The 13,238-nt window shown below is 41.9% G+C and overlaps 2 protein-coding genes across 3 annotated transcripts in view; one reads left to right on the top strand and one right to left on the bottom strand.

Annotated features, from left to right (window-relative positions):
* The window catches only part of RAB6A (RAB6A, member RAS oncogene family), a 105,293-nt gene extending 93,694 nt beyond the window's left edge, over nucleotides 1–11,599 (bottom strand). For both annotated transcript variants that reach the window (XM_072610901.1, XM_072610902.1), the window contains exon 1: nucleotides 10,775–11,599. In XM_072610901.1, coding sequence (XP_072467002.1) covers nucleotides 10,775–10,844 — 70 coding nt within the window. In that variant the 5' untranslated portion in view covers nucleotides 10,845–11,599. The remainder of the gene's footprint in view (nucleotides 1–10,774) is intronic.
* On the top strand, nucleotides 10,843–12,778 carry LOC140507689 (uncharacterized). The gene is made up of 3 exons (XM_072615669.1): nucleotides 10,843–11,289; nucleotides 11,476–12,024; nucleotides 12,435–12,778. The coding sequence occupies exons 1-2, from the start codon at nucleotides 10,843–10,845 to the stop codon at nucleotides 12,016–12,018; spliced, it is 990 nt and encodes a 329-aa protein (XP_072471770.1). The 3' UTR covers nucleotides 12,019–12,024; nucleotides 12,435–12,778.
* The last annotated feature ends 460 nt before the right edge of the window (nucleotides 12,779–13,238 follow it).

Below are 13,238 nucleotides of genomic sequence, written 5' to 3'. Positions count from 1 at the left end.
ACTTAACAAAGAGCTCAAAAATCAAGTAATTGGCTGGGAAAATGAGCAAACAAGGGAAAAGAAACAGACTATATAGATTCTTACTTTCTCTTGGCTTGGTGAAGTAGTAACATTATCTAAGTTCCAAAAATTTTCTCAGCTGCTTTGGACAAAGTCTTCATTTAAGAGGATAAATTACTCAGAAACTAAAAATATAGAACATGATAATATACTTTATTTTTTAAGTATAGAAGTTTATATCTATTGAGAACTTTAATTTAAAAGCACTCTCTTCTTATTACATGTGAGGAAGACTTTGCGATTATTACCTCTGAAGCTCAGAAGGACCGAGTGGCTTTCCCTGAGTTACATATCCAGTATGTGTTAATCAACAGAGGATTTAAGATTACAAATTCAATGCTATTCCCACAATACTCATTGCCTCTCCATCTGTCTATAGAGAGAGACACATAAATCTTATTTCTCCATAGATACATTAAAAAAAGAAAAAAACAATGCACAAGGGCTTTACAGAGAGGAACATGTCCCAGAACAAGTGAATTATTGTACCTTGTGTTTGGGGCTAGTCAAGAAACTGTAATAGAAGTTAGTTTTGAGTTACCTATTAAAGAACAAGGAGAATTTGGCATAAAAAACAATGTGAAGAAGAGGGTCATGAATATCAAATAATTTAGCCTGAGTAAAACAATCTAGAGACAAGGAGAAAATCAGAGCAGGAGGGAAGGAATGGAAAGTAAAAAACTTGTAAAGTCAATACCAAATATCAGAAATTTCCCATGTATATGACTGACCAGACATAGATTCTACAAAGGAAGGAATGTCACGTAAACCAAATCACTTATTTTAAAATTTAATACTGATTATTCCCTAGCATTCTACTTCTGGATACAAAAAAAAAAAAAGCAGTAACAAACTTCAATTTCAACACAGAAAAATATCAAGGTTACTCATCAGCAGAATAATAATGAAGAAAGCTGGAGCTTAAAGCACTTAAATTAGTTAAATTGCTCATATAGGTACACTTAGTATCACTCGAAGCTTTTCCTAATTCCCCCACACCCACTCCCACCCAATGCTAATGACGTCCCTCTGAGATTATTTCCAATTTAACCTATATATGTCTTGTTTGTACATAGTTGTTTGCATGTTGTGTCATTAGACAGTAAACTTCCTGAGAACAGGGACTATTTTTTTATTTTCTTTGTATCCACCCTTAACCCCCTGGTACAGTCTGGCATACAGATTGCACTAAATAAATGCTTATTTACTTGAGGATGGACTAAAGATGCCGAAAAAAATCCAGAGGTGTCAAACTCACAGCCTGCAAAACTGGTGAGTGTGGTCTGAAGCAGATTAAAATATAATGAGGAAATGTTTAAGAAAATAAATTTTAAAAAGACAACACAGATAATGTTAATTTGTGATTTTCTAAGTCAATATGCTTTCCCCAGGGAACACCTTTCTACTAGAGTTTGACAAATTGGGAAGAGAAATGAGAGAGATGCAAGAAAATCATGAAAAATGAGTCAACAGGTTGCTAAAGGAGACCCAAAAAAATGCTAAAGAAAACAACACCTTTAAAATTAGACTAACCCAAATGGCTATGAGGTTCAAAAAGCCAATGAGAAGAATGCCTTCAAAAGGAGAATGGGACAAATGGAAAAGGAGGTCCAAAAGTTCACTGAAGAAAATAATTCCTAAAAATTAGAATGGAGCAAATGGAAGCTAATGACTTTAGGAAAAAAAAACAAAAACAAGAAATTATAAAACAAAACCAAAAGAAGGAAAACCAGAAGACAATGTGAAGTATCTCATTGGAAAAACAACTAACTTGAAAAACAAATCCAGGAGAGATAATTTAAAAATTATTCAACTACCTGAAAGTCATGATCAAAAAAAGAACTTAAGACATCATCTTTCAAGAAATACTGCCCTGATATTCTAGAACCAAAGGGTAAAACAGAAATGGAAAGAATCCACCAATTACACCTTCTGAAAGAGATCCCAAAAGGAAAACTCCTAGGAATATTATAGCCAAATTCCAGAGCTCCCAAGTCAAGGAGAAAATATTACAAACAGCCAGAAAGAAACAATTGAAGTATTGTGGAAACAGAATCAGGATAACACAGGATATAGCAGCTTCTACACTAAGGGACTGGAGGGCTTGGAATATAATATTCCAGAGATCAAAGGAGCTAGGATTAAAACCAAAAATCACCTACCAAGCAAAACTGAGTATAATACTTCAGGGGAAAAAATGGAACTTCAATGAAATAAATACAGGACTTCCAAGCATTCTTGTTGAAAAGACTGGAGCTGAATAGAAAATCTGACTTTTAAAATACAAGAATTAAGAGAAGCATGAAAAGGTTAGGGACTTACTAAAGTTGAATTGTTTACATTCCTACACGAAGAGATATTTGTAACTCATGAGACCTTTCTCAGTATTAGGATAGGATAGTTAGAGGGAATGCGCGCGGGAGGGAGGGGGAGAGGGAGAGAGAGAGAGAACGCACAGGGTGAGCTGAACGAGAAGGGATGATATCTAAAAAAGAAAATCAAGGGTTGAGAGTAATGTCCTAGGAGAAAGAGAAAGAGAGAAGTAGGGTTGTAGTAAATCATCTCACATAAAAGAGGGAAGAAAAAGCTTTTACAATGGAAGGGAAGAAGGGGAAAGTGAGAGGGAATAACTGAGCTTTCCTTTCATCAGATTTGGCTTCAGGAGGGAATAACATGCACACTCAATTGGGTATGGAAGTTTATCTTACCCTAGACGAAAGCAGGGGCGAAGTGGATAAGAGAGGGGGATAATAGAAGGGATGGCAGATTGGGAAAAGGGGTAATTGGAAGCAAATACTGTGGTAGAGGGACAAGTCAAAGGAGAGTACTGAATAAATGGAGGGTGGGAGAAGATAGAGGGAAATATAGTTAGTCTTTCACAATATCACTGTTACGGAAGTGTTTTATATGACCACACATGTAAAACTTTTATCAAATTGCTTGCCTTTTCAATGAGGGTGGGTGGGGAGAGGGGAAAGGAGAGAATGTGAAACTCAAAGCTTTAAAAATGAATGTTAGAGGGTGTTTTTACATGCAACTAGGAAATAAGATATATAGGCAATGGGGTACAGAAATCTATCTTACCCTAAGGAATATAGAAGGGAAGGGGATGGAGGGGTGGAGTGATAGAAGGGAGGGCAAATTGAAGGTAAGTGCAATCAGAATACACACTATCCTGGGATGGGGGGTAGAGGGGAGAAAATCTGAAATTCAAAATTGTGTGGAAGTGAATGTTGAAAACTTATAATAAATAAATTTATATGGAAAAAAAGAAAAGGGGATACAAATTGTTTCTTAAGGCATAATACTATTCCATTATTTTCAAATACCAAATTGTTATACAATTCCCCCAAGGCAAGATATATCCCCACTATTTTCAGTTTTTTTGTAACCACACAAAGTACAGCTATGAATATTTTCATGAAAATGGGACCTTTCTTCTTACCTTTGACTTCCCTAGGGTAATCAATCTGTAAGCCAACTGCCCTACTGCTAAATCTTGCTTGTACAAGGCTTGCCACAATTTCCTAGGAAGGGAGCAGTGCAAATGACAGTAACATCCTGCTTCCTTGGTCAGCTCAGGGACTTTAATATTTCAACAACCCTCTTTCCCTCAGCAATTCAAGACCAATCATCTCAAAGCTTCGAGAAAACGGAAGAAGTTCACATCCATTCAACAATTTCTATTATAAGCAAAGCTCCATGCTTAAGCACTGGGGCAGAGAGGATGAATGAAAACAGATATGAAATAGTCTGACCTCAAATTATTGTCTAATAAGCATTATTAGAAATACATTCATATCAGTAACTATGATTCAAAGGTGAGTGAAATAAATACAAAGAAGACCAGGCAAAGTGCTATGAGAAATTTGAGAAGAGAAAATTTCTCATTAAGGCTAGAAACTTCTCAGCTGATGTGGCTCACAACCACATACATCACTTCTGGGTTAAAATTCTCAAATTCACTTTATTAACTAACTTTTGTATACTGGATTAAAAAATTGCTTCTAGTCAAGGAATTTGATCTATAGTAATCATAGCTACTCACACTGCAACCTGTAGGAAGCAATCATCTTCCCAACCTGATCAACTTTATCTGACTTTCCTGAATATTGGGACTATCAAAAAGGGAATCATTAAATGGTGTTCATTATTTCAATATTTATGGTTCACATCCCTGTGTAACCAATGATAATGCAAAACTACATTATATTGGCTCCTAAGCACTTTGAGCCTTCAGTTCCCACATACATACCAATTTCTAGATTAAGTACAAAATAGTCAAAAAAGTATCACCTTAGGCTTTATTAATTAAAACATACTGTCCAGTATTAGAAAAATCATAGCCCTGCAGTACTCTGTCCCATTTTTACCAAAATATTCATAGCCAAGTATGGTACATCTTGCCTGGGGGAATTATTAAACAGAATCTGATATCTAAGCTAGGGTAATATGTTCAATTATTGGCATCATACTTTAGGAAGAACAACATGAGCTTGGACAGCTTCAAAAGGGAGACTCACCTGGCAGCAAAGGGGTTTAAGATCATGTCATTCAAAGTTCAACTGAAGGATGTGGGGATGGTAAGTCTCAAAGAGACTTAGATAGGGCATGATCATTTCAAGTATTTCAAATGTTGTCATGGGGTGGCAAGGATTAAATTTGTACTAGGACCAAAGGACAGAACTAGAAAATGGGCAGAATTTACAAAGAAGCAATACTAAGTTTCATATAAATAAAGAAAAACTTGCTAATAATTAGAATTATCAAAAAAGCAAATCCCAAAGAGCTTTCCCCTGCCAAAGTTGGATTTGTCAAGCACAATGCAGAGGAAGTCTTCCTCAGACATGGGTTGGACTAGATGGCTTAAGATGTTCCTTCCAATTCTGTGATTCTGTACGGATATCCACATCCACTGTTACTTCCCTCAGTACTCAAGATTTATCTTGGAATTCATCTCTCTTTGTAATGGAAAATATTCTCCACCTGATTCAGTTAACACTTCAATAAGAGTTATGTATTCTTTCATATGCAATAAGACTTTTGCTGACTGTCTAGATTACCAGGAAAGATTCACTAGTCTTAGTACATATGTACTTGAAACATAAATTCTATTATTTAACCAGAAGTTTACTATAAGATCTGCAATAGAAAACCACCTTCCATATAAAGAGAACTTAGAGAAAGATCTCTTTAATAAATTCAAATTCCTCAGGTAAAGTACAATAAAGACTTACACTCTATTCTAGTATTACTAAGTAAGTACATGTCCTAGTGAGTAAAAGCAGGCTGCAACATATCACCAACAATCACTTTTGGGAGGACGTAAAAGATATCTGGAATATGAATAAGCAAAAAAGTGGCCTTGTCATGTAACAAGGGCAATGGACAGGTAGCCCAAGAGTTGTGCTAGTTTAAAGGACTGAGAGAAAGACCAGTATGTTAATTGTTGTTGCTGCTGTTGTTTGTCCTTCTTTCTTGAAGAAGATCATGACATCAGGAAGGTGATGCCATGACAAGCAAAAGAAAATAGATTTAAGTGAAGGAGGGCTATGCAGAGTCACCAGCCTCACTTTCTCCTCCACAGTCATCTGGGTCCAGTGGTAAGATACAAATCAGGATGACTGGAGATGGCACAGGATGTTAAGTAAACTCTATAAAAGAAAGTTCATCAAAGGAGACTCAAGAGTGGTAGGAGAAACAGAAGAGCAATGTCACAATTTGACAGTACTAAAGACTGCAGAGGAGTTTAACCACAAAAGGGAAGGGAACAGCTAGAGGGCTGTGAGTAGAGAAAGATTTTACAAAGAATTTGACTAAGAAAGGCATGAGAAATCTGAACTGAGATAAGAGGATGTAGAATGATAACTTGAAGGGATGACAGCATCTAAAGAACCTTTTTCTTTTTTAAAGGATGGAGGAGACTTGGGTAAATCTGAAGGCAGTAAAGAAGGAACCTGACAAGGAGAAGCTAAAAATGTTAGCGTGGGGGAGGGAATCATTGAAGTTGCAATCTACTTGGGAAAATGGGAGGGATTGGGATCAATGGCACATGGAAGGGAGAAGGATGACCTTTGCATGGAGAATATCTTAATCGGAGACTAGGGACACACTGGAGAAAATGAAGTATGATATCAAAAGTTTTCAAGATGAAGAGAATGGAAACGAGGGAGTTGACATTGAATTGCCTCAACTTTTCAAAGAAATGAGAACTGAGGTCCTCCCCGAGAAAGGGGAAGATGGAGGTGTGGAAGGCTTGAGGAATCAGAAGATTTGGCACAGTTTCTGAATGAAGTGAGATGGGGAATCAATTAGGGAGAAAGAAATAAAAGGATTACCTTGCTACAGGGAGGACCCAGTTGAAGCTGGATAAGGCTAATTTATGCTTATCCAATTACTAAGGTTATGTGACTTTCTCTAGCTCTGTTCAGCAATATATGAGTAGAAGCACAGGTGGCAGATAGTGGGAAGAATCCAGGGCTAAGGTTTGGCAAGAAAACACAACTGGTCAAGGGGACAAGGACAGTAGAGGACAGAGTAGAGTTGAACTGGCTAACTTTAGAGTCAAGATGTGTGAAAGAGGAGGAAGTGAAGTCAAAGCAGGAGTAATGGCCTAAGAAAGTACTAAGAGAGAGAGGGTCTGCAGGTCACCATAAGAGTGAATAATAGGTTTAGGACAAGAGAGGCCTAGGAAAAGATGGAATAACAGGAGAACATGATCAGATAAAAAAATGTCAGTTTTTAATTAAGGAAGAGGAACTCTCACAGGTAATGGTGAGATCCAGTGTGTAACCACCCCTATATATGGCTGAAGTAGAATGAAGAAGTAGGATCTAAAGAGAAGAGGGAATCGGAAGATTAAAGATGAGCTTATTATTTCCTTCATATTTTCATTAAAACTCTAATAAATTTGGAAAATGTTTCTGTAAAGTCCAAAGTTCCTTCAGCATTTATTGCAAGTGACTTTCTAATACCAATAAAATGCAAAAACTAATCAATCTCTAAGCAGATATCTAATGCAGTCCTTCACAATGTTTCCCTCCCCATCATGTTGCAACTAGAAAGAGTTAAGGATGGATATGAGGAGATGCTAGGTCAAATGAGGTACATGATAAATGATTCTCTACTTCAGCAAAAGTACTGATTCACAAGTGATGATATTTATATGCAGCAGAACCTGTCATGACCATGATGCCAAAGAACTTCTGACTTTCAAGAAAACAGGAGAGAAATCAAAAGAGTAAACAACTGACTCAACAATATGATTTTGGAATCAATATTAGAGCTTCATTAAATCCCACCATCATGTAAAAAATGTAAACCATATTTCTTTAAAGATTATTTTGTCTAATGTACACAAAACTTAGCTATAAATTGCATTGCATGAATGTAATGGAATATTAATGCACCATATGAAATTATGAATAGGAAGAAATCAGGGAAGCATGAGATTTCTATAAACTGATATAGAATGAAGGTAGCAGTACCAGAAGAATATACACATACAATAACTACAACCATGTACATGAAAATAACGCAAAATGCAGACAATTAACTATAATGAACATCTTAGTCCCAGAGAGTATGGCTAACAGATGATGAAACCCACTTCCTTCCTCTAGAAGAGTTTGGAGACTACAGATGCATAATCTCTTGAATGTGCTTTCAGATGAAGTTTACTGTGATGTTGTTCTTTGCTCCAGTTTTCTATGTAGAAAGGAGAAGAAAGATAGTGGGAAAGAACAATGACAATGATGATAACAACAAGAGCTAGTATTTATATAGCACCTACTCTATGTCACTCATTATGCTGAGTACTTTACAAATACTGTCTCCTTTGATTCTCACAACAACCCTCAAGGTAAATACTATTATTATCCCCATTTTGCAGATTAGGAAAATGAGGCAAATAGGGAGAGAAGGGGTGCTGCAAATGACTTGCGCAAACTCACACAACTACTAAATGTTTGAGGCCACATCTGAATTCAGGTCTTCCTGACTCTAGAGCCAGGGTTCTATCTACTGTTCCTCCTAATTAACTATGATGTGAAAATAAAATGCATCAGAAAAAATTTTAAAATAAAAGTTAACCATACCCACATCATGTACAATTTTTGTCTTTGAAATACAGTACCTCTGATTGCTTTGAAAGTTGCATATAAAATGGAGAGTCTGCTAAATATCCCATCAGTTCTACACATTTTTAATATATTATATGGTATCCTAGAGGGAAAAAAGAAAAATGTAGCACTGTCTCATCAATTAAAGACTTAGTTTAACAAGTCTCAAATGATTTTTCTAAACTTAAGAGCAAAAATCTTCTGAAACACACTAACACCTGCATTTTTTCTTCCCAAGCAAAGTGCTATATAAATTGCAAACTACTATCATCACCATTACTTACCTATTTTATCCTTTGTAAACAACTACAACCAAAAGCCACAAGGTGTCATAGTCTTAGGCATAACACTCACAATTTATGCTGCCAACATCTTCACTATAAAAGGCTACTAGTATGTTTACTGAGCTATTATATGATATGAAACATAGCACACTCTAGTATAATGTATCAACAGGATAACTAGAAACTGAATTTTGGAATTCTAAGACTTAAAAGTAATTCGTCATCACAAAAATAGTACCATGGATTCAGAAAGCTTTTGCTAACAGAGGAGAAGAAAGCAAATGTGCCTTGAGAACCCAAATTGTTCCTGTTAAATTGAAAACAGCTATAGTTTCACCTCAAAATAACACATAACTTAAAATTTTTTTAAGATAAAAAACATGAGCCTACAAAGAAAAATATGATCAATTTAGACTAAGTTGAAGAATTTAAGGCCCTAAAATATGCAGCGTGAATCAAAATAGCATCATCCCCAAAATTCAAATGAAACCTGCTCATATTTTAATAGTAAAAAAGACAGGTACACTTGAGGCTAAAATTTTCCTTGGAGAGACATAAATTAATGGCTTTTTCAAGCAAACTAAATAGCTTTGCATCACACCAAGAGGCAAGCAATGGCATCCTCAGAGTGCACAAGAGGCACTTTACAGTCTACACATCAATATTTACTTGAGTAGGTTATTTTATACTCATACTAAGCCTAAAAATGCTATAAAATGGCAGGATCAGGAACTTCATACATACTAATACCAGGTAACTCACTGGAAAACAAGTCTAAACTTGCTTCCTGTAAATTTATAAGCCAAACATTTTCTCTGTTCACTACATAAGAACAATTTGCACATAAAGGAAGAAAAAACAGTCTGGACTGGTTTCATAGAATGAGGTACAAAAATTTGACAGATACTATTCAACTGATGCTAATCCATTTGGGGGCTACAGAAGTTTTTGTAGGCGAAAATTATATTTCTGAATTTAGTATTAACATGTTTTTTCTATGGCAAACACTAATTTTCCCAACAACTTGACTCTTAAAGATAAAAATGGGAGAAACTGGTTAATGAAGAAATAGGTGATATATAATCCTTCTTATCTCCCAATAAATAACTAGGTATCAATGCTATAAAACTGACATACAACAAATTGCTACAAATAGTAACCTTAAAGACAACCATTACAAAATTAAAACTTTGTAGCCTAATTCAGAGAACTAACCTAGGCAAATACCAAAAGGGAATCTTATTTGTGGAATTATTAATACTTAAGACTTAAGCCACTTAAAATTTCAGCTAAGTATCACTTCTTAAAATTTAAATAACGAGATCATTGACACTCTTCTTCATCCCTTCCTATCCCCTCAAAAAAGACGTTAGTTAGCTGTTAATTTTTTCCCCAACAGAACTTGTACCAAACCATCTCTCCCAAGAATCCTCAACATATTTATAACTGGAAAACACTCTAATAGAAATAACTGATGATTATCCATGGGTTCCTGTGGGTAGGAGAATCAGACACTAGTTGATGTCGGGAGGAGAGAAAGCGAAAAAGAAAGGTGAGAAATTCCAAGTAAATGGATCATGACAAGGCACCAGGCGGCGATGGGAGAAGGGGGGGGGAAGCAATCAAAACTACCCAAAAATCCTAAGTGAGGAAATGGAAAGTCAAGAGAAGAATTCTGAGATGTTTAGCACGTCGCTGCCTAACCCTTCCACGTCCAAGGGCAGTGCCGCCTACAAAAACCCCGACATCACGGCCGATTCCAGGAGATTTTTGCTCCAACCCCCCGGGGAGAGAGCGATCCAAAGACGTTCCAGCCCCCGCCCCATCCTCAGGCACGGACGACTCGATCCTCAGTTCCAAAGGCCAAAGGAGGGCGAGGGAGGAAGGGGCAACGCCCAGATCCCACCCGATCCCGACCAGCCTCCACCTTCCGCGGGTCGCATAAAGGCGCCGGGCTCCCAGGCCCAAGGGGAGGGCCCAGGGAAATAGAGACAGAGAAGAGACCTAGACTCTGGAACTCCGATAAGGGCCGAGAAAGGAGAGACGGGGAAGGACGGGGCAGGGGTCCGAGGAGGACTGAGTGCGGCACTCGGAGGAAGCGGGGGCGCCCGGGCCTGGCAGCCACCCGCACACAGTAGGGCCTCGGAGTCTGCGCCCGAAGGGGAAGGAGTCGGGGAGCGGAGGGCCGAGGCGGAGCTCAGGCCCGGGAGAAGCCGGGAAGGGAGGAGGGAGAGGCGGGGGGCGGGCAGCAGACGCACGGCCGGAGGCCGCGGGGGCAGCAGCAGCGCAGCCGGAGCGGGGGGCACTCACCGCTCTGCTCCCCCAGGAACACCAGCTTGAATTTCCTCAGGGGGTTCCCGAAGTCCCCTCCGGCAGACATGATGGAGCCGGGGCCGCCGCCTCACCCAGCGATCTCCTTAGGCCCCGCGGGCTCCCCGCAGCCCAGACACGTAGGGCGGAGGAGCGGCAGGAAGCGGGGGGGATCCTGCAAAGATGCGGGTGGAGACGGACGGACCGACCAGGAGATGGGGGTGGGGTCGGAGTCGGCCTCGTACGGCTCGACAGGAGCGGCGGTCGGCGCCGCCCTTCCGCACCACAAGCTACCCGAGGGAGAGGAGCAGAGGGACGGACAGCGCCGCAGCCACTCCTCGCCCCCTTTTCCCAGAGAGCCTGGAGATCCGCCGCCGCAGCCGAACCTGCTCAAGTGCGCGAGCCTCTCCGCTGAGGCGCGCGAGCGCGACAGCGTGACGTGCCGCGTGCGTGCGCGAGCACGGGCGGGGCTGGTGGTCGGGAGCGCGCTTGCTCCCCAGTTTCCCAGGTTCGGCGTTGGCTCCCGGGCCAGCCACCTACGCCGACCCTAAGTGGAAAAGTGGGGAGAATGGGACTGGCGAGGAGAAAGGGAGGAGGAGTGGACGGGCGTGGGGAGGGGGCGGGGCGGAGGGCGGAGGGCGGAGGGAAAGGAGGAGCAAGGGAGGAAGAAGCTGACGCCACACCCAGCGGGCCAATAGAAGGTGACCGAGGTGAATTTGCCCAATGACAGCGCGAAAGGAGAGGGCAGAGGACACACGCAGAGCCAGCGGCTCAGCGCCGGCGGGGGCAGAGGCGGCGGCGCGCGCCAGGGCGGCCATGAAGAGTGTGGCGGGAGGGCGGGGCCTGGCCGAGACCGGCGGGAGGTCCGAACGGTTCCAACGGCGGCGGGGGCGTGCCACCTGTGGACACCCCACCTCCAGCCCCGCTGTCTGGGAGTCGGGCCTCGGATTCCTCGCTCGCCTCCTCCGCCCCCCCCCACCGACCCGCCCATCGTCTGCGCCCAGCCCCCGGAAATAATCCTAATAATGCTGCCATTCAGAAGTTTGCCAACCGCCTTAACACGTGCGTTATCTCAGGTGGACTCCAGCCCCGCCGAGAAGCAGGGCTGCAGCGTCCCTTCCCCCGCCGGTTACCGCCAGAGGCCTAGCCAGGGCCTGGCGCCCGGGGCCACGTGCGCCAGGATCTCCCACTCCCCCCTCCCTCCGCTGCATCGCATGTCTACGCTCTGGCCTCGCAAACGTTAGCGTGACGTCAGTATTCGCCGGTATCACTCTACGTATCCCATTCCCCACACCCTTTCCTTTAGAGTAAATCCCTCGCTCCACCGGGTCTCCCTTTCTACTTGGGCTAGCCAGCCCATTCTGGACCGAGATAGCTACTCCATCCTGTCCTCTGGCTGCCCTTCCCCACAGCGCCCCTAAAATCAGTCCCTCTCCCCATGGGACTCCCCCACCCCATCTTCTCACAAGCCTCTCCTGCCTCTCCGTCTCCTAAACGCTGTAGACCCCCAGTGACTATTTCAGTCTCCAGCCACCTCTTCTGGACTCTTGGTACCCCTCCACTGGTCTCCCTACCACCGGTCCCCTCCTCCAGGTTCCCGACAACTGTCCAAATAATCCGTTTGTACGTAATTGTTTGCACGCTGTCTCTGCCTTTACAGACGGAGTTCCCGGAAAGAGGAGACTGCCTTTTAATGCATCCTCAGTGATGGGGTGATGGGACTTGGACCCCTAAAAGGAACAGACCATGCCCTTGGAAGCAACCCAGTCCCTGAATTTTCCGATACGTTTCAGTAGCCCAGATCACTGGTGCCTACACCAAAGCATCTGGCTCACCCAAGCTCAGCGAGATCACTCAGACTACTCCCTAACACCATCCTTGTCCTTTCACCGTCCTTTTTATCCTAACCATCATTCCCCGCCCACCCCCCATTAAGTTGCAGATTCACTAAGAATCTCACCACCACTTTTGGTGTTACAATAAACCTTGCCATTTTGACTAAAAGATGGTGTGAGTGTGTGATTCTTTCCAGGCAGACACCTCTCTGCACCCTGACATTTCAGGGTTCCCAGCAACCCTAAACCGCATCCCCCAGCACCTAGAGCTGTGCCAACAATATAGTTGTCATTGTTTAGTCCTTTCCAATTCATCGTGACCCCATTTGGGGTTTTCTGGGCAAAGATTATAGAGCAGTTTGCCATTTCCTTCTTCAGCTCATTTTATAGATGAGGAAACTGAGGCCAACAGGCTTAAGTGATTTGCGCAGGATGGCACTGCTAGTAAAGATCTGAGGCCTCAAAGATGAGTCTTCCTGACTCCAGGGCCAATGCTCTATCTGTTTCCCCATATAGCTGCCCCACCAAACATCATCACTTTATTTCTCTGTAATATGAGAGGGTCTAGTTCTGACATTCTTTGTTCTAAAGCTGAGGTGTCGAAACACATAGGTCCTAGGCCACAAGCA

This window comes from Notamacropus eugenii, chromosome 5, assembly GCF_028372415.1.
Source record: "Notamacropus eugenii isolate mMacEug1 chromosome 5, mMacEug1.pri_v2, whole genome shotgun sequence".
NCBI lineage: Eukaryota > Metazoa > Chordata > Mammalia > Diprotodontia > Macropodidae > Notamacropus > Notamacropus eugenii.
The sequence above is the reverse complement of the archived record's forward strand: the minus strand, read 5'-3'. Positions and strand labels throughout refer to the sequence as shown.

What these genes read in the sequence shown, in the direction of transcription:
- LOC140507689 (XM_072615669.1), top strand. Translation starts at nt 10,843, where the DNA reads ATGATGGAGCCGGGGCCGCCGCCTCACCCAGCGATCTCCTTAGGCCCC. An exon ending in CCCAGTTTCCCAGGTTCGGC is followed by an intron (nt 11,290 to 11,475) that starts GTTGGCTCCCGG and finishes GGCCAATAGAAG; the next exon opens with GTGACCGAGGTGAATTTGCC.